Source organism: Lithobates pipiens, unplaced genomic scaffold (genome assembly GCF_037356315.1).
Source record: "Lithobates pipiens isolate NorthernLeopardFrog02 unplaced genomic scaffold, aLitPip1_a1.2 Scaffold_30, whole genome shotgun sequence".
In the NCBI taxonomy this organism is placed as follows: Eukaryota; Metazoa; Chordata; class Amphibia; order Anura; family Ranidae; genus Lithobates; species Lithobates pipiens.
In genome coordinates this window covers 87,380,104-87,400,392 of record NW_027507791.1, presented here as the reverse complement: position 1 = coordinate 87,400,392, position 20,289 = coordinate 87,380,104, and the positions used below count along the sequence as shown (strand labels likewise).

The 20,289-nt window shown below is 47.0% G+C and overlaps 1 protein-coding gene across 1 annotated transcript in view; it reads right to left on the bottom strand.

Moving 5' to 3' along the window:
• The window catches only part of CDAN1 (codanin 1), a 100,031-nt gene that overhangs the window by 14,437 nt on the left and 65,305 nt on the right, over nucleotides 1–20,289 (bottom strand). Inside the window, exons 16-18 of the mRNA XM_077464566.1 lie at nucleotides 12,083–12,172; nucleotides 9,210–9,264; nucleotides 8,973–9,106 (exon numbers count right to left, since the gene is read on the bottom strand). Of these exons, the coding sequence (XP_077320692.1) occupies nucleotides 8,973–9,106; nucleotides 9,210–9,264; nucleotides 12,083–12,172 (279 nt within the window). The remainder of the gene's footprint in view (nucleotides 1–8,972; nucleotides 9,107–9,209; nucleotides 9,265–12,082; nucleotides 12,173–20,289) is intronic.

Below are 20,289 nucleotides of genomic sequence, written 5' to 3'. Positions count from 1 at the left end.
AAATAAAAAATAGGGTTTTTTGTACTCACCGTAAAATCCATTTCTCTGTAATTCACCGACCAACACAGCTCCTCTCTTAGCCATTGGGCTGTTCCGCCCACCTTTAGGAGAATGCTAGGCATTACTTGTAACACAGAACTTTCCAGTTCCGCCCAGGGTGCGGTCCTTTAGGGTCGATTCACACAGGGGCAACACGACTTTCAACATGACTTTTGGAGGTGACTTAAACGCGACTTACAACGCGACTTTAAGTCGCCGCAGGCCAGGCGACTTTTGCCATGGCCAATCAGAGAATGAGCTCTCAAGGGGGAACTCCACGCTAAAAAAAACGGCATGGGTTCCCCCTCCGAGATCATACCAGGCCCTTAGGTCTGGTATGAATTTAAGGGGAACCCCCTACGCCGAAAAGATGGCATGGGGTCCCCCCAAGATCCATACCAGACCCTTATCCAAGCACGCTACCCGGCCGGCCAGGAAAGGGGGTGGTGACGAGCGAGCCCCCCCCCCTCCTGAGCCGTACCAGGCCCTCAACATGGGGGGGTGCCTTGGGGAAGGGGGGCAGGGCGGCCCCCCCCCACCCCAAAGCACCTTGTGCCCATGTTGATGAGGACAAGAGCCTCTTCCCGACAACCCTGGCCGTTGGTTGTCGGGGTGGGCTTATCGGAATCCGGGAGCCCCCGGATCCCGGCCCCCCACAATGTACCCCTACCCATTCACCTATGGAAAAAAAATGCAAAAAAAAACACAACACACAAGGGTTAAAATAGTTTATTGCACAGCTCCGGGGGTCTTCTCGCCAGACTCCTCCGCTATCTTCTGCTAGCTCTTTTACTAGCGGAGGAGACCGGCTTTCTTCTTCGCCGCCGCCCTCTTCTTCCAACTTCGGGGGTCTTGTCCCCCTCTTCGGTTCTTCTTGCCGGGCCACCGCGCCTTCTTCTAGCTCTTTTACAAGCAGTGGCCCGGTCTTGTGTCGCCACTGCCGCCGTCTTCTGTTCTTCTCTTCAGGAGCTGTTGACTCGTCGCTGTCTCTCCTCACAATGACAGGGACGCGGCGTGCGGCGTCTTATATAGGGACATCCCGGATAATGTCCCGCCCCAGAGGATGCTGGGACTGTGACATCATAATGGGCGGGGACATCATCCGGTGATGTCCCTATATAAAAGTCACTGAGTCCCTGTCATTGTGAGCAGAGACAGCGACGAGGCAACAGCTCCTGAAGAGAAGAACAGAAGGCAGTGGCGACAGAAGACCGGGCTACTACTTGTAAAAGAGCTAGAAGAAGGCGCGGTGGCCGGGCAAGAAGAACCGAAGAGGGGGACAAGACCCCCAAAGAGGGGGATAAGACCCCCAAAGTCGGAAGAAGAGGGCGGCGGTGAAGAAGAAAGCCGGGCTCCTCTGCTAGTGAAAGAACTAGCAAAAGAGCAGAAGATAGCGGAGGAGTCCGGCGAGAAGACCCCAGAAGACAGAAGAAGACCCCCGGAGCTGTGCAATAAACAATTTTAACCCTTGGTGGGTGGCCGGGATCCAGGGGCCCCCTTATTAAAGGGGGCCCCCGAATTCCGAAAAACTCCCTGCCTGCAGACCCCGACAACCCTGGCCCTTGTCCTCATCAACATGGGGACAAGGTGCTTTGGGGTGGGGGGCCACGCGGCCCCCCTTCCCCAAGGCACCCCCCATGTTGAGGGCACTCGGCCTAGTATGGCTCAGGAGGGATGGGGGGCGCGTTCGCTCGTCCCCACCCCCTTTCCTGGCTGGCTGGGTAGTGTACTCGGATAAGGGTCTGGTATGGATCTGGGGGGACCCCACACCATTTTTTCGGCATGGGGGTTCCCCTTCAAATCCATACCAGACCTAAGGGCCTGGTATGCTCTCGGAGGGGGAACCCACGCCAAATTTTTTATAATAAATTTGGCGTGGAGTTCCCTTTTGAGAGCTGATAATTCTCCGAGAGTTGCCTCCGTATAGACGGAGATCTGACTTGGAGGTGACCTCCATTGAAATCAATGGGTACCAGTCGCCTACAAGTCGAATTGAAGTAGTACAGGAACCTTTTCTGAAGTCGGAGCGACTTCAGTAGTGTGCATTAAGACGGCTCTCATTCACTTACATTGATTTCTACATGTTGTGCGACCTGAGGCGACTTGAAGTCGGATCTGAGTTACCCCTGTGTGAATGGACCCTTAGGTAACAACCCTCCAGCCTGCCATGCAGCCATCAGTACGTCAACAAGCAGTATAACGTAAAGAGAAAAAGGAGGGGCGGGTGCTGTGTTGGTCGGTGAATTACAGAGAAAAGGATTTTACGGCGAGTACAAAAAATCCTATTTTCTCTTATATTCACCAACCGACACAGCTCCTCCCTTAACCATTAGGACGTCCCCAAGCAGTGCCAAACGAGGGGTGGGAAAAACAGCATACAAAAACTTCATCCACCACGGCAAGTGGGAACTAGTGAAACATTACCCACAAAAAAACAACAGTGTATGGACAATCCACCACTAAACCAGTGTACCCTTAATAGGAGTGACTACCCACAACCGCACCAAAAACTGTGGACTGCAACGCAACGGTGCATTAACTTAACGGTTTGCAACTATACGGCCACCTGCAAAACTTTGCGGCCAAAACAGGCATCAACCGAAGCACTGACGTCTACCTTGTAGAACTTGGTAAACGTGTGGACAGATGACCAGGTCGCCGCTTTACACACTTGAGCGACAGACGCTTGGTGTCGGAAGGCCCAAGAAGTTCGGATTGCCCTTGTGGAGTGGGCCGTGACCGGAAAGGGGGGCACCTGCCGATTCAAGTCGTAAGCTTGTACTACAATCTGTGTGATCTACCTGGAAATGGTGGCCGACAAGACCGCCATGCCTTTCTTTGGACCAGCCACCGAAACAAACAGTGAGTCTGACTTCCGAAAGGGAGCCGTGGCAGACAAATACACCTTCAGAGCCCGAACCACGTCCAGAGCGTGAAGGGCTACCTTCCTAGGATGTGTCAGCTTAGGACACAGAGATGGTAACACAATGTCCTCATTAATGTGAAATGCCGAAACCACCTTCGGCAGGAAGGACGGTTGCGGACGCAATACCACCTTATCCATGTGGATAACCATGTAAGGCAACTTGCAGGACAAGGCTGCCAGTTCTGAAACCCTCCTGGCCGATGTAATGGCCACTAGAAAGACCACTTTCTGGTAAAGAGTCAACAGAGGGACCTCCCTGATATTTTCAATTGCCGGTTTATGAAGCGCCGATAACACCAGGTTCAGATCCCACGGGGGTAATGGTGGACGCACCAGAGGGACTACGTGTCACACCCCTTGGAACAAAGGTACTCACCAGTGAGTGAGATGCCAGGGGTGGTTGAAAAAAAAAAAAGACAGCCAAGGCTGATATTTGTCCCTTAATGGTGCTTAACACCAATTTCTGGTCTATTCCTTGTTGAAGAAACAACAGGATCCTGAATATAGCAAAAGGACACGGATGCCATCCTTTCTCCCACATGGAGCTGTAGGCCTTCCAGGTACGATGATAGATCTTCCTGGAAGAAGATTTCCGCGTCCTCAACATAGTGGGAATCACAGAGTCTGACAGATCCCTGTTCCTCAACACCTGGCCCTCAATAGCCATGACAAAGCCAGCGATGGTAAAGCAGGATGGAGACTTGGACCCCTGGGGGGCATCTGCCACCAGACGCACTAGGTCTGCGTAGCAGGGACGTTAAGGCCAATCTGGGGTGACCAGAATTACTGGGATCCCCTCGACTTCCACTCTGCGAAGCAGATGTGGTAACAGTTTCAGTGGAGGAAAGGCATAAATCAGCTGATACTTACCCCATGGAGCTACCAGCATGTCTGACGCGTCTGCCCAGGGATCTCTTGTCCTGGACGCGAATCTTGTCACCTTCCGATTGAGACGGGAGGCCAGCAGATCCACGTCTGGTGTGCCCCACCGCAGACACAGCAGCCTGAATATCTCCGGATGCAAAGTCCATTCTCCTGGGTCCAGCATTCGGCAACTCAGATAGTCCGCCTGCCAGTTCTCCACCCCCGAGATGTAAATGGCTGGCAGGGCCGGTACATGTCGCTCTGCCCACCAAAGTATGTGAGCGACCTCCCGTGCGGCGGCTGAGCTTCTTGTTCCTCCTTGGTGATTGACGTATGCCACCGCAGTGGCGTTTTCTGACTGGATCCTGATCGGACGCCCTTGTAGTCTCACCGACCATGTGGAGAGGCATAGCCTGATCGCTCTTAGCTCGAGCAGATTGATCGGCAACTTGGATTCTTCCGTCGACCAGAGGCCCTGAGCCGACTGAACCTCCATTACTCCACCCCAGCCGGATAGGCTGGCATCTGTTGTGATGACTGTCCATTTCAGAGGTAGGAAAGACTTCCCGGACTGAAGCACCGGGGACCTCAGCCACCAGATCAGGGAATCTCTGACTAACTGGCTCACCTGGATCTCCCGATCCAGGGACAACTGAGATTTGTCCCACTTTGTTAAAATCTCCTTCTGCAGAACTCGGGTGTGAAACTGGGCATACGGTACTGCCTCGAAGGAGGCCACCATGAGTCCAAGGACTTGCATGCAGAAGCGAAGCGACGACCACTTGCTGTTCATCAGCAGTTTTAGCGCGGATCTGAGAGTCTACAGCACCACTGCCGACACTGAAGCCCTGGATAACAGGGGGAGAGTATCCAGGGCCGCGTCACAAATGTACTTAAAGTGGAAGTAAACTCCCCTATCATTTTCAGCCAAGGAAGCTGCCATCTTTGCCTCTATTTAATCTTCAACTGCTATGGTGCTGCACATGTGATTCGTTATGACACCAGCCATTGGATGGTTTGATAGTTTGGCTGAGAGCACAGCCAATGTGCAGTTAGCATTCCTGGCATGCCTTTTTTTTTAACTGTTTAAATCAATGGGTTTACTTCCACTTTAAGACCTTGCACTAGTTGGTCTGCTAGTTCCATGCAGACAGGAGAAGCCTGTTCTCCCAATTCGTGGTGCAACAATTTTGCCCACTCATTGTCTGCGACACCAGTGCGGATGCCAGTACTGGTTGCATGGCTGACAACTGTACACAAGGAAGGAGCCACTGCCTCAGCCTTCCTGTCCGTGGGATGCTTAAATGCAGGAGTCCCCTCTACCGGGATAATGGTTACTTTGTTTAACCTGGATACTGGGGGATCCACGACCGGAGGAGCCAACCACTTTTTGAAAAGGCTCTCCTCGAAGTGGTAATGCACCGCCATGTATTTGGGGACCGAAATGGTCCGTTGCGGACGACCCCATTCCTTGTAAATGAACTTATCAAAATAAGTCAGATATGGGAACACCTTAGGTGAATGGGCTGGCTTACGGGACCCAAAAAGGGACCGCTACCTCAGCAGAGGAATCTGCTGGCTCCTGAATCTTCAGGGTATCACGCACAGCTGTGACAAGTACACCAACAAGCGATTTGTCGCGCATGGACCCGGACGGGGAATCATCCTCACTGTCCGAACGGCCCTGGTCAGTGTCATCTGACATTATAGAGCAGGGGTCACCAGCCTCAGCAGGACCAGAGTCTGCGTCAGAGCTCTTCCCAGAGGACAGGGGGGGGGGGGCGGAGGAGCAGTTTTCTGCTTTTTAGCACCTTCGCGCCCACGCACCGCCTCCATCCTGGCAACAAACGAATTGAGGACCGCCGACAAGGTGTCCAAGGGCACCGCGCAGTCCACAGGCGACCCGGTTGCAATTGCCTGGATTTCGGGGGAAGAAACACCAGTTTCTGAAGACATGCTGACCCTACCCTCAGCCACCCGAAGGGGACTTAGGACAGTGACAGTCCCACCCTCCTTACTGCTGCTGGCTGAAGGGCTCTTTCCCGCAGGACTCACCACCCTGAGGGGTTCTGCGCTATCCAGCAGGTAGTGCCTGTAGTCTCTGTTGGCTCCCAGGTGCAGAAGTGTTGGTGGGAGCAGCTGCTAATGGTGCTGAAACCGCTCTGAAGTGTGCTCAGGCTCAAAGAAAATGGCCGCCCAGCATCCAGCCTAAGGACATAAAACACAGGGAAAATGGCCACCAGAGCACAGGAGCACATGCTGCCGCTAGAGAACACTAAAAAACATGTTCAGGCTTCTAGAAAATGGCCGCCGATATCCAGTATAGGGACAATCACAGGAAAAATGGCTGTCGAAGCCCAGGAGAGCATGCTTTCCCATACCCACACCTAAGATGGCCGCCGAATGCAAAACCATGAGGGACAGAATAAAAACAATGGCGGTGAACACAGCGCTGGACAGGACACAAGCATAGCCTCACAGGCACCTCCAGGGATATGAAAAAACAGGACCCCGGACACAGCCAGCCAGTGCTACCCCCAACAGGTGAGAGCCCCCCCCCCCCCCCCCGAGAGCCCCTGCAGACACACACCGCTCTGCAGTATCCCCCCCAGGGAGGGAGAAAGGGACAGGGAGAGAAGAGAGGGAGGTGAGGGACCCCCGAATTGACCTCCCAGGGAATGCCCAGCTGCTCAGCCCCACCAAAGCAGGGAGAGCTGTACTTACCAGTACTGAAGAGCTGGGAGACATTCCATTACAGACCCACTCTCTGATCAGTACAGAGTGGCTGCTGGCCCGGCACACTGACGCAGACATCAGTAGCCCAGTCATATGTGTGCCCGGAGCATAAAAGCTCACCGACCACCTCTGGAGCTAAGGTGTCGTGGCCAGCCTAGTGCAGAGCTGCAACCTGCACACACTCGATAGCCAGGCTGGGGAGACTACAAGGATAAGGGTATCCAGCCTGTCACCCAGCCGGCTGTTGATAGCAGATCACAGGATCTATCATATTGCGCAAAAAACCAAGCTTCTGCAGAAAAAAAAAAAAAAAAAAAAAAACACGGACCGATGGGGCCGTCAGGGTTCCTAGGTCCTTCTTCAATAGGCAAAATAAAACTGACGACTCCCCTGGGCGGAACTGGAAAGTTCTGTGTGTTACATAACAAGTAATGCTTAGTATTCTCCTAAAAGTGTGCGTAAAAACCCAATTGTTAAGAGAGGAGCTGTGTCGGTCGGTGAATATAAGAAATTATCTTTTTCAATTTTTTTTTTTTTACATGCTGTTACTAGAGCAATACAATGTTGTCATATGACTAGTGAGGCCATGATCCTGACTGGTAGATAGCTTATAACAGTAATGATCACTGTACTAAGCAATCATTTTTATTAATGGCACTCATTCATTCACAGCCATTGTGTATTATTGTGATTGGTCACAATCACAGAAATCACAATAGTACACAATTAATGAAAGCCATTCATTGTGTACGACTGTCATGTGATCACATGGTACTGGAGCCAGCCCGGTACAATGATCGGTCATAGCTGCACAGCGGGTGATAGATCACACTGCAGCGTGGCTCCTAGGAGGTGCATGATTGGGAGTACATCATATGATGTCCACCCAGGATGGGAAAGCTCCCACTCAGCCGTCATTTGTCTATAGGAATGGCGGGAGGTGATTAAGTATGGTCTGAATAACTGAATCCTAAATACCCATCTTTCAGATGGAATTTTAACAGCCAGGCTGTCAAAACCAGCTAATGAGAAGCCAGGCGGAGGAGCATTAGATGAACAAGGTGGAGGTACAACACCCTCCAAGGCCAGTCTAGATCTAGGAGAATGACTGCACCCCAGAGCATCTGTTGCTTCCACTGTCAAGTCTTGAGCCAAATCTGTTCTCTTTATCCACATAGATAGCAATACCACACAAGCGGCCTCAATACCAGAGGAAAAACCTCAACACATCAAACTCTGCAAAGCACTTGCAATGGTAAGTCTTTAGAAACAGGGACTGCAGTTCTGTTCTGATAACTCCACAAGAAATCTCCATTCATACCGGCCTGACCTAAAAGAGCATTCCTGTGCTAACTGGAACTCAGATGGGAAGTCACTGATATAATTTTATGAGCTGGGAAAACCTGAGCACACTGGTCAACTATAAAGACTTGCAGGATTTGCAATATCCAGAGCCTGAATTTCACCAGTAGCTGTTTATAGTAGAAAAATCATCCAATTCAAGGAAAAAAGTAACAGAAAGGAAAAACATTCGTTCTCTTATGGACACTAAGCAGGTGTGAGGTGTGAGGGGTTACATGCTCAGTGAGCTTCAGTTTTCTATCTGCCTAGAGTCACGTTTTCCTGTAGGCAGCAGTATAACCCTGGGTTCCCTCAAGGAACAATAGAGAAATATGGACAACTATAAAGAGGGAGAACAGCATTTCACATCTGCAATCCAGTAGGTGGCAGTATAACCCTAGGTTGCTTAAAGTGATACTAAAGTATTTTTTGTTTGTTTAATAACAAACATGTTATACTTACCTGCTCTGTGCAGTGTTTTGCACAGAGCAGCTCAGATCCTCTTCTTCTCGAGTCCCTCGCCGGCACACCTGGCACCTCCCTCCTGCCCCCACAACAAGCAGCTTGCTATGGGGGGTACCCGAGCTGGTGCTCTGTCTCCATTCAGACACAGAGCTATGGCTTAGCCCCACCCCCTCTCTCCTCACTGACCGATTGACAACAGTGGGAGCCATTCGTGCGTTGTGTGCCTGAGCCAATCAGGAGGGAGAGTCAAAGACAGCAGTCTCTCTTGTGTAACATCACTGGATCGAGATGGGCTCAGGTAAGTATTGAGGGGTGTTACGGCACACTGAAGGTTTTTTAACTTGATGCATATGCATTAAGATGAAAAACCTTCTGCCTTTAGAACTACATTAATACGTTAATCAAGCTGTGCCCCTCAAGGAATGATAGAGAACTATACAAAATTATAAAAAAAAGGAGGCTAGAATTCCACAGCTGCAAACCAGCACCTTGGTGCCATGAACATTGCTCTCTTTATTTTATAAAATTCCACTGAAGTTAATAGTAAGAAAAATAAAAAATTTAAGTATTTTCTTCCCCAAAAATTTTTTAAGGATTTTACCTGCAGCTTTTTTTGTGACAAAGCTGGTTTTGGCATCAGTGGCTCTGCTGCAGTAGGAGTGATTTTCCTTATAAAACCTCCATTCTTTGCTCCATAGCCAGCCACGAATGAGATAAGCAATTTCCGCAATTCTCCTGCAAAGGAGAAAAAATATATTTTTGTACAAGGTGAAATTCTTGGCCAACTAGCTCTCTCAAGACTAAATTACAGGTACATGTCGAACTTCAATAGACTCACCAAGGTAAGGACAACAGCTGTACAATAGTTGCTGATCCACCAGAGGCACACAATCCTAGGGTTACAGGACATTTACTTGTTATGGAGCTGACATTATTCACACTCATAACACAATTAAAGCCCAGCAGTAGCTTTTAGAATATTGCTGATTGCAATAGTATGAAAATGGCAGTGTCCTGCAAATTGATGCATAGTTGAGCTTTTTTTTTTTTTTTTTTTAAGGACATTGTCAAAATGTGGTACTCCAAAGGACAAGAAGGGAAACTTTATTAGGAGCGCTTGCCTAACTCTGGCCCAGAATGCAGACTCTGATCAGCAGAGATATGCTTGAGGCAATCCTGATGCCAAATGGACATGTATATGGTATCAAATAGAGAGCCTTCCAGGTTGTCTGTAGCACAAACTACCCCGACCTTACATCACCGAGTGTTTCAGCAGAATACCCGCTTTAAGCCACTGCATAGAAAACCTGCTGTCATTGATTACTATGCAGTGGGTTTTAGGGCCAGTTCACACCATAGAAACACAGGATGCTTTTTTGTGTTTGACGCATTCCAATGTACCCCCCTCTTTTTTCTTCCCCTTAAATAAGGACATGTGTGTTCCAGTGAGTTTTTGGTGCATTTAGGTGTGTTCCAGTACAGTTGAGTGCAGAAAAAAATGCAGCATGTTCTACTTTTTTCTGGAACTGGTACTGACCACACTGGTGTGAACTATGCCAATGAATACCATAAAACCTACTATCCATGTGGTTTATGCTGCAGAAAAATGCACTGGTCTGCTTGTGGTGTTAACTGACCCTTAGTGTTGATCTTATTAGTTTTGCTAGCTTAACTAACTCTACTCCCCCTTCCCAATAGTAACTTGGCAGTGTTCTGAGCTATAATGTAAAAGCAAAGCAGGTGCCTTGGAAGGAGGAGCAGAGTGAGCCAAGCTAAAAGACGTTAGGATTTTGTTGTTGACTTTAGAGTGCCTGCAGCTATAAAAGTCAATGAGGGCTTCATTTTTTCATATGTTAAGAAGGTTCCACTCATGACTAGAATGGAACGAAAGGGCTCTGGGACTGAAATCGTTTATTGATTAAAGTATAGCCAAAACAAGCTAGAAAATTATCCTTTATATCCTTTTTTTCAAAAAAAATTTTTACATTTATGGTTGTAAGGTCAAACAGTGCAAAACCTTGCTTCCGTATGCACTCCAAGGCAGGAGAAGATAAAATAACATCCACTAGCATACCAAGCCCTCACAAATCACAATCCATGTTACAAATGTACCAAAGATCATTCTAGCACAACAAGGTCTCCTCTGTAAGGGGGCCACTGCAAATTTCCCTGTCAATCTATGATTGGGGGAGGTTGCCTCCAATGAAGCGTTCATAAAAGTAGAATTAAGCCATATATCCCAGACCTTGAAAAATATCTTGGGGCAACCCCCGAGAAGCATATGTAAGTTTTGATGTCATTTGTGTCCTAACAGAACTCTAAGGGCCCTAATAGAAGGCAATGGGTGGACCACACCCAAGATACATATGTAAATGGTATTGGGATAGTAGTCAATTTAAAAATGAAACTTGAAATCTCAACCCCAAAATGTTTAAATCTAGAACAGTGCCAAAAAACGTGGATGAAATATGCTGGTTCTGTCACCCATCTCCTGATGAGACAGAGGGGTAAATTCTATGCAAGTGTTGTGGGGTAACATATATCCTGTGAAGGATTTTAAACTGAATTGACATGGGATATTCCCATAGGTCAACCCAATCCTCACCATTCAGTTCCGGAACCTCTGCCCGTGATCTGGAGCTAAAAGTATTGAGTCCCTCGTGGATGGAAGGCAATAAAACCTTGTAAAGTTTAGAAAGAGGTTTGCTTATAGTATCTCGCTTCAGAGAGTTTCCAATCCCGATAAGGTAAGGGACAGTATTGACCATGCCAAATTGTGTTTGATATGCATGGCGAAACTGCAGATACCGGAATAGATACGAGTTAAGGGTGAACTGTCATTTTAACACGTCAAAGGTATTTGGTCTTCCACCTTCGCAAATGTGATTGAGACATTTTATTCCCTTCAATGCCCAAATAATGGGGTCGGGTATGGAGAAGAATTTGGATAGTGTGGGATTTGGGCATAGAGGAGTGAGAGGTAAAGGCCTATTAGCAACCTTAGGATTTACTTTCTCGCAAGCCCTAATGCCCGCTTTCATAGAGGGCATTAAAGGGAACAGGGTGTTGGGGACCTATGAAACCCTGAGGAACCTACTTTATAGGGGAACCAAGTAAAAAACCTGCAGCATCACCAAAGCATTAGTCTCATCAGATATCAGCCAATTATTGGAATGGGTAAGAGGGGTAGCAAGAAAGTAAGAATATAAATCAGGGCAGGCCAGTCTGCCTTGCATCCATGGCCACTGCAGTGTAGTTAAACATAAATGAGGCTGATGGAAACCCAAGAAGTCCACCACAGAGGCGCTGTATCCTTCCTTTCTTATGGTTATTCTGGAGAGTAAAGGGAAACATTCCTACAGGGATACAGAAATGTCACATTATGTTGTTGAGTCTGGAAGGAATAGAGCCTCAGTCAATATTTTTAATGCTTTGTGTCTGAGGGTTTTCTGCTCACTTTCTTTCTTAGTGACTGGTGCCACCTAGGAAAAAAAAAGGGGGCACGGGCAGCAACAAAGATCTAACAGAGTTCGCAACCCTTCCCACACCAAGGATTTTATCAAAAAGAACTTTAGGAGTCTCAGAGGAAAAATACACTAAAACAAATCTGTAAAGTACAGTTATAATCACTTGGAGATCACTGGATAATCCACCCATATGAAGCAGTACCTACATACTGACACTGAAAAAAGGCCAGACTCTCATACTTACCAGGGCTTGCGATGTTACAATAGTTCCTACTGAAATCTCAGTTTGAACAGCTTCGATGTTGAAGAACATTTCTTCTGGTACTGTTGGCACCTAAAAAGCAATTGTATTACATGGAGGGATGGCAGCAGCCACACAAAAAAACAATGGAGATTTTTGTCTGACTAAAAATCCTATTCTGGGAGTATATCACGGGACACAGAGTGTCTTTACATTGATTACATATAGGGCTATGCTGCAACCTTGCAAGTGACTGGACACAATTGCACAACAGGAAGTCCCTTCCCAGGTATAACCCCCTTCCAGTTAGGCACGGCTTCAGTTTCTGTAACAAGCCAGGAACCACAAAGAAAGGGGTGGCATGATACAGGTACCCAAAAAATACAATTTTGTTTATCTTACATCATGGTACGCAGAATGTTCTTTTATTAATTACGAATAGGAATGACCTAAAGCACAGAAGATGGAAGCATTGTCCCTCAACATGTTCACAACGTACCTAAGACTGGGGTTAGTAACTCCTTCCACTCTAATCCTGCAAAGCAGATGAGGTAAACGTCATAATGGCAGAAAGGCATGAAACTAAGTAGAAAAAGTCCCACGGTGTAAACCAGAGTCTTAACGCAAAGATCCATGGTCCTGTAGACAAACTCATCCTGCTGTGCATTGAATCTGGAAACCAAAAAGATCCACATCCAGATTTCCTCGAACCCTTCTGGGTGAAGAATCCACTCCCCTGGAGAGCGACGTTGAGAAGATTTGTCTGTCAAATTTTCCACAACTCAATGCAGACAGAGGACAATGCAGTATAATGGAGTTCTGCCCAAGACAAGAAGAGATTTACTCCTCTTGAGCAGCCCAACTTCTGTTTTTTCTTTGATGAAATATGTGTGCCACCACCGTGGCATTGTCCAACTAGACCCTTAACAGGAAGGCACTTCAGCTGCAACAATCAATGCAGTAGGGCAAAGTAAATGGCTCTCAATCCAAGAATATTGGGCAAAGACCTCTCCTGTGGTGACCAAGTTCCCTGGACCAAGAAATTGTCCAGAAATCCACCCCAGCCCATTTTCCCATCTCCAGCATATGTGAGGAGAGCCACCAGTCCAGAGACAGCCTCGTGATAGTATTACCATTAGGAAATCTGACAACTTCGGTCTTCGTGTTCCATGCCTTTAAAACATTCCATTGCAGGGACCTGGGACCCTTAAGTGGCATTTTGCCACTGCTAACCATAGAACCATTCATGGGGCGGAAGGCTCAGAACATGCAAGTAAGCATCTTTGATGTCTGGAATCTCCCTGCTGGAGAAGGGTCATGAAGGAGCGATTCCATCCGAGCTTCTGCAATTGGAGAAACCTGTTTAGTCTCTCGAGATCCAAAGGGGTACAAATATTGCCATTTGATTTTGGAACCCGTGAAAAGGTATGAGTAGAAAGCACAAAACCTTTCGTCCTCTGGGACTGGAATGATAACTCCTTGAAGCAGATGAAAGCTTGCATAGGAGTAATATTTTCTGTGGCCCCCACAAAAGCCCATAGACACCCCCCACCCCATCCAAGCAAGTGCTTTTTTTATTATGAATAGGACTTGTTACCTGGCATAGCAGGCTGAGTCGTTCCTAATTTCTCACACAATGGAACTACTGTTTTGGCTAAAACCCCAAGACGTGAGTTAAAAGAATGCTTTTGAATTTGAAGCAGTGGCAGGTTTTTGAACCCTTCTATTCTAAGCGGTAACAGAATACCTTTACCCACAGTCATTTACTGGATGTAAGGATCCAAATCAGTACTAAACAAACATTCACCTTGAAAAGGTGAATGTTCCACATGTTTATAGCAAGACATATCCCCGCTGACAACCCTTCTGTCATAAGATCCTTGTGCATGTGTACAAATAAGACCCCAAGATGCAAAAGCTGCTGGCTGGAGACCTTTAAAGTGGGAGTAAACTTCCATGCATCGTTTTACCTATAGGTGAGCCTATAATAAGGCTTACCTATAGGTACTGTAAATATCTCCTAAACGTGCACCATTTAGGAGATATTTACTGGACATGCAGCCGGTGATGTCACCCAGGCCTTTGCTTCAGAGTCCTGTAAACGGCGGCTCCCGTACACATGCGCCAGGGTGACGTCATCACGGCTCTGGCTACTCACACAGCCGCAAACACGGAAGGAAGACCAGGCGAAGATGGAAACACCTTCATTGGTAACAGCGTACCGCTGGAAGGCTTCGTTTTCAGGTAAGTGTCAGAAAATGTGCTAGTATGCGATACATTCTAGCACATTATAACTTTGCCTTTCACATTTAAAAAAAAAAAAAAAAAAAAAAAAAAAACAGCGGTTTACCACCATTTTAAAGAAGAAGTAAAGGCAAATTTATTTATTTTTTTTAAAAGCGCACCCTGTAAGGCAAAGGCATAATGAGCTAGCCTGCATAGCATACTAGCTTATTATGAATAACTTACCTGAGAACGAAGCCCCCGAAGCGGTCCTCCGTCTTCCTCTTCGCCGCTGCCATGTATCCCGGAGCGACATCCGGGTCTCGCTGCTCCGGCGCTGTGAATCGCCGGAGTCGAGATGACGTCACTCCCGCAAATGCGCACGGGAGCCAACACTCGCGGTATATCACTGCGATCTGCAACCTGCCCCAGTGCGCAGATGTCTACGCAGACAGCGGTGGCTGTCTTCGGGTAAATATCTCCTAAACCGTATAGGTTTAGGAGATATTTCTTGGACCTACAGGTAAGCCTTAATCTAGGCTTACCTGTAGGTTAAAGTTGGCTGTAAAGGTTTACAACTACTTTAAGGCATCCACTGAGAATCTAAGCGCAAGTGGAAGATCCTCCAAGTTTAAATTCAGTATGTCCATTATCAGAATTCCTCCTTTGGTCATGCAACAGGCCCAGACCTTAAAGAGTAACTTTTTTTTTTTTTAAGTGAAGATATAACTTACAATTGCAACACAACCAATATTGTAACTTAAATAAAACTCCACATTAGAGCCCTGGAAGTGCATCAGCTGATCAAAATTTAAAAGGCACTTCCATTCAGAATCAGCCCTGCATACGACCTGATCTAACAGAACAGTAATAGATGGGACTCTGAAATAAAGTTTGTTAAAATTCTTGCAATATGATTTGGTCACTCAGAGGGGGATTTTTTTTTTCTAAACAAGACGTTGGCACATGCCAACCGCAGCAACAGCCAGATTTAAGGCTGTTCCAACCAGTAAAAAAGGTGCCTAGAATAAAGCCTCCAAACGTTTGTCCAAATTATCCTTAAATACCAGGCCTTGTCCACTGGGCAAGGGAGAGTCTTAAAGAGACCGCTGGAACCAGCAAAGGCATACTCCATTTCTTAGTGATCTCCCTCTCCATGGGGTATTGCTGAGTGAACCTTTATGGCAGTGTGTCAGAGTAAGCTAAGTCTGCGTACAATACATCCTTTAAAAGAAGATTAACCAGGAAGGATTGTGGCTGCTGTAGCAGATGCCATAATCCAAATCCCACAACCTTTGGAGTGAAGGATTCAGGAAACGGTAACGCTGAAATAGGGCCGGTTCCCAATGTTGCAATGTCAGACATCGCATTCGATTCGCACTGCACCGCTGTGTAAATCAAATGTGATGCCTGCAATGCGAGATAGTATGACTGAATTTACATCACACTCGGACCAGGCCCTTTTTTAGGAACACACCAAAATCGGATTGTACGAGTGTTCACACCCATGCCATCCGATTGCTCTCCAAATTTACAGTTCGCACTGCGATATGAGAATGGAAATGGGGGTGTCATTAACTTCGCACCGCCTGCGAGTTAGGGGCAATGTGGGAACCAGCAGTCTAGACAACGTCCACTTGGGCCTAAGATAAAGCCTGACCTTGGGGTTGTGTAGACGTAGTTTTCTTAAAGTGAAACTGTTGTCAGAAAATGAAGTCCCGCTAGATCACCTCAGGCTGGCCCCTTTTGCAGGTTTATCTATGTAAAACATTAAAAAGAAGTGTCTACACTGTTTAGAATCCAGTAATACACTGTCTCACTCTGCTCTGCATATGCTCAGTTGCTCTCCATTTTAGGCACTGACGAATTTGTAGTGGCCAATCTGCTGACAGCCTTAAAGCAGTATTAAATCATTCTGCCCTTTACAGCCAAGGAAGCTGCTTCTGTTTGACCTGCAACTGCCAAGGTGCTGCACATGTGATCAGTTATGACACCAACCATTTGATGGTTTGACAGTTTGGTTGAGGACAGAAGCAAATGTGACAGTGAGCAATCCCAGCATTCCAGGAATGTAACAATTTTTTCAAACTTTTAAATTGATCAGTTTAGTTCTGCTTTATGATTTACTGCTGTTCAGGGGCTCTGGGCTTCAGCAAAATGGCAGCTGCCAACAAGAAGAAACAGAAGCAATGTTGGAGGCAATTTACAGCACTTGCTAATTTTGGTAGCATAATTATTAATTTGGAATGCCTGTTCCTTGCTTAACAACATTTTTTTTATCAAGTTGTTTTGGGTAAAGTTACGCTTTAAATGAGGATTCTACGGTGTCCACTTCTACCAGAAGCTACCCATCTTCCTCTACCTTGCCCTGCTCGCCATTAATAGGAAAGGGGGAAGAGAGGGGGAACACTTCTGTTTGCGATCAAGGTGGTCCAAACTGGCAAGTATTCCAGAAACTGCTGCTGAACACATAGATAGCACGGAGAATTCCTCCCTCGTCACAAAGGAACTGAAAGAAGGTGCCCTGGAGAAAGTGACGATACCGATAGGTGGAGGGAGTCAGAGCCATATGGAACAAACTGGCTACAATAAATGGGGGGCAGCATCCAGGTGCCTACCTACACGCAATGAAGTATATGGGACCCTCACACCCTACATCTCCCTCCTTTTCTTCTGTCAGAAAAAAACGGAGTTAGTACTCACCGGTAACTTCTTTTCCAGTGGTCTTCCAGGACAGCCCTTGAGAGATGGAGTCCCTCCCATCGCCACAGGAAACATATTGTCAATCAGTTCAAAAGGTTCAGGTCCCTGGTCAGTCATTTACCAAGAATCGAAGGAGGAAACTGTAAAAAAAAAAAAAAACAACAACATAACCACAACAAGCAATATCGTTATTGTATTAAACTTATGAGAAAAATAAAGGGTGGGATCGTGCTGTCCTGGAAGACCACTGGAAAAGGAGTTACCAGTGAGTACTAACTCCGGTTTTCCCCAGTTGTCTTCCAGGACAGCCCTTGAGAGGATCCCCGAGTACTCACCAGATTAGGGTGGGACCACGGCCTGGAGGACTTTCCTCCCAAAAGCCTGATCCTGACTGGACATTAGACCCAGTCGATAATGTTTTGTAAAGGTGGAAAAGCTTGACCACGTGGGTGCTTTACAAATTTGCTCCGGGGTAGCACCAGCCTTTTCTGCCCAGGAAGCCGCCAATGCCCTTGTGGAATGGGCCCCAATACCCCCACGAGGGTCTTTGTTCATTGCTCTATAACTTTCTGCTATAGCTAACCTGATCCACCTAGCTATGGTGGCTTTTGAGGCCTTCTGTCCTTTGCGTTGACCTGAAAAGAGGACGAAGAGGGAATCTTAGATTTTAAATGGACTTTTTACTTTAAGGTATTCTAAAATGCAACGTTTTACATCCAACAAATGAAAGGTTTTCTCCTCCTTATTTGATGCATTCTGACAGAAAGAAGGAAGGACAATATCCTGCGACCTGTGAAATTTAGATGCCACTTTTGGCAAGAACCCAGGGTCTGTCTTTAAAATAACTATCTTCCAAAATCTGTAGGAACGGTTCTCTTATAGAAAAAGCTTGCATCTCACTAACTCTACGGGCTGAAGTGATTGCTACCAACAGGACTGTCTTGAATGTGACCAGTCTTAGAGAGGACTCTGATATAGGTTCGAAAGGATATCCTAAGAAAGCTTTCAGTACAACAGCTAAATCCCAGGAAGGAGTTTTGTTGACTCTGACTGGTTTACGTCTAGAGATTGCTTTACAAAACCTAGAAATGAAAGGATCTTCCTGCAAACATCTTTCTAAGTACACACTTAGGGCAGCTATCTGAACCTTGATCGTACTAGGGGTTAACCCCTTGTCTACCCCCTCTTGTAAAAACTGAAGGATATCAGCTGTGTCCATGCCCTTCCTCCAACAGCTGTCCAACCAACTATTACATTTTCTCCAGACTTTCCTATATATAGCCCTGGTAGTTGGCTTTCCACTCTGTAACAGGGTCTGAATCACCCTGTCCTTCAGACCCTTACTTCTCAAGATTTCCTCCTCAGTAACCACGCTGAGAGGTTCAACAAGGTTACCCGAGGGTGAAAAAGAGGTCCCTGCGACAGGAGATCTCATCTGCAGGAAAGTCTCAGTGGAGGCTGGTCCGACAGCTGCAGCAGCGTTGTAAACCATGGCCTTTTGGGCCAAAATGGTGCCACAAGGATTAAGCAAGTTTCCTCCGCAAGGAACTTTGCTAGAACCCTTGGGATAAGGTGGAGAGGCAGAAACGCATATGCCAGGCTGAAAGTCCATGGAGTTTGTAAAGCATCTACTGCCTAAGGGCGATCCCCTGGGCATAGAGAGCAAAAATTTTGAACGTTTGCATTCAACCTGTTTGCAAAAAGATCCACTACTGGCCTTCCCCAGTGAGTTACTATCAGATTGAAAACTTCTGGATGTAGCGACCATTCTTGATTCTAAACTTGTTGTCGACTCAAGAAGTCCGCAGTGCTGTTCATCTCCCCCTTTAAATGAAATCGCAGAAATGGATTTTAGATTGGACTCTGCCCACTGACATTAAACGAGGACTTCTGGTACCTCCTTGTTTGTTTAGATATGCTACAGCCGTCATATTGTCTGAGCGGACCTGTAGATGATGACCCTGTAGCAAGGTCTGGAAAGCCAATATAGCTCTGAGGATTGCCGCTAACTCCTTCCAATTGGAGGAGAGAAGCCTCTCTTCCTGAGTCCACCGGCCCTGGGCCCAGTCTGAGTTGAGATGAGCTCCCCAACCCCAACTGCTCGCATCTGTGGTCAGAGTAGAGGTGATCGGCAAGACCCAGAGAACCCCCTTGTTTAGGTTCCCTGCGTCCTTCCACCACCAGAGGGACTGCTTTACTCTTCTGGAAATTGATACCCCTTCCGCCAATTCCTTGCCCTTTAAGTGTTCTAGCAAGAAATCCTGGAGGTCTCTTTGATGGAACCTGGCCCATTGCACAGCTGGAATGGCTACCATCATGAGGCCTAGCACCGACATGATCTCTCTTACTGTGCACTTGGAAGAGGTTTGGAGAAAAGAGATTCTGCGCTATAGGTTCAAAATCTTTTCCTCCGGTAGTACTATCGTCTGCTCCACTGAGCTGACTTTGTAGCCTAGGTATATGATCTCCTGAGTAGGAACAGTCTTGGATTTTTCCCGATTGATGATCCATCCCAGCTGACCTAGACTGAGCTGTGAGAGAGCTTTTTCTGAGTGGGCCGTCAGCAGTAAGTCGTCTAGATATGGAATGATCGAGACTGAAGCCTTAACAGAACTAGTGCTTCCCCGAGAACTTTGGTAAAGATTCTCGGGGAGGCCGACAGTCCGAATGGAAGAGCTCTGCACTGAAAGTGATAAATTTTTGCATCTATCTGAATAGCCATGCGAAGAAATTTCTGGAATTCCTTCCATATAGGTATATGCAGATAGGCGTCCCTTAAATCCAGGGTAGCCATAAATACCTCCTTTTGGAGGAGATTCTTTATTGAATAGATCGACTCCATCCGAAAATTCTTGTACCGGATGGAGAGATTCAGAGGGCGGAGGTTCATAATCAGTCTGAACTTCCCGGATGGCTTTTTTACCACAAATATATGAGAGTAAAAACCGTCCCCCTGCTCCTGAATGGGGACTGGTGTCAATACCTCTTGATCCACCATTTCCCCTATCAACAAAGGTAAAAAGCTCTGGCCTTCTCTGACTGGCTCGGGAGCTTTGTTACAAGAAATTTTGAGAAATTTTGTGAAACTATAGCGCATACCCTCTTTTTATTATGTTTAAAACAAACTTGTTTGAGGTTATCTTCTCCCATTGTGGAAGAAAGCTCGATAACCTTCCCCCCCACAGGGAGCCTGATGTCACTGGGGCGGCTAAAAAATAAGTCCCCTTTTCCCTTCCCTTTTTGACCTGTCCAGTGCTTTTTAGGCTTGAACTCCTCCCCTTTTG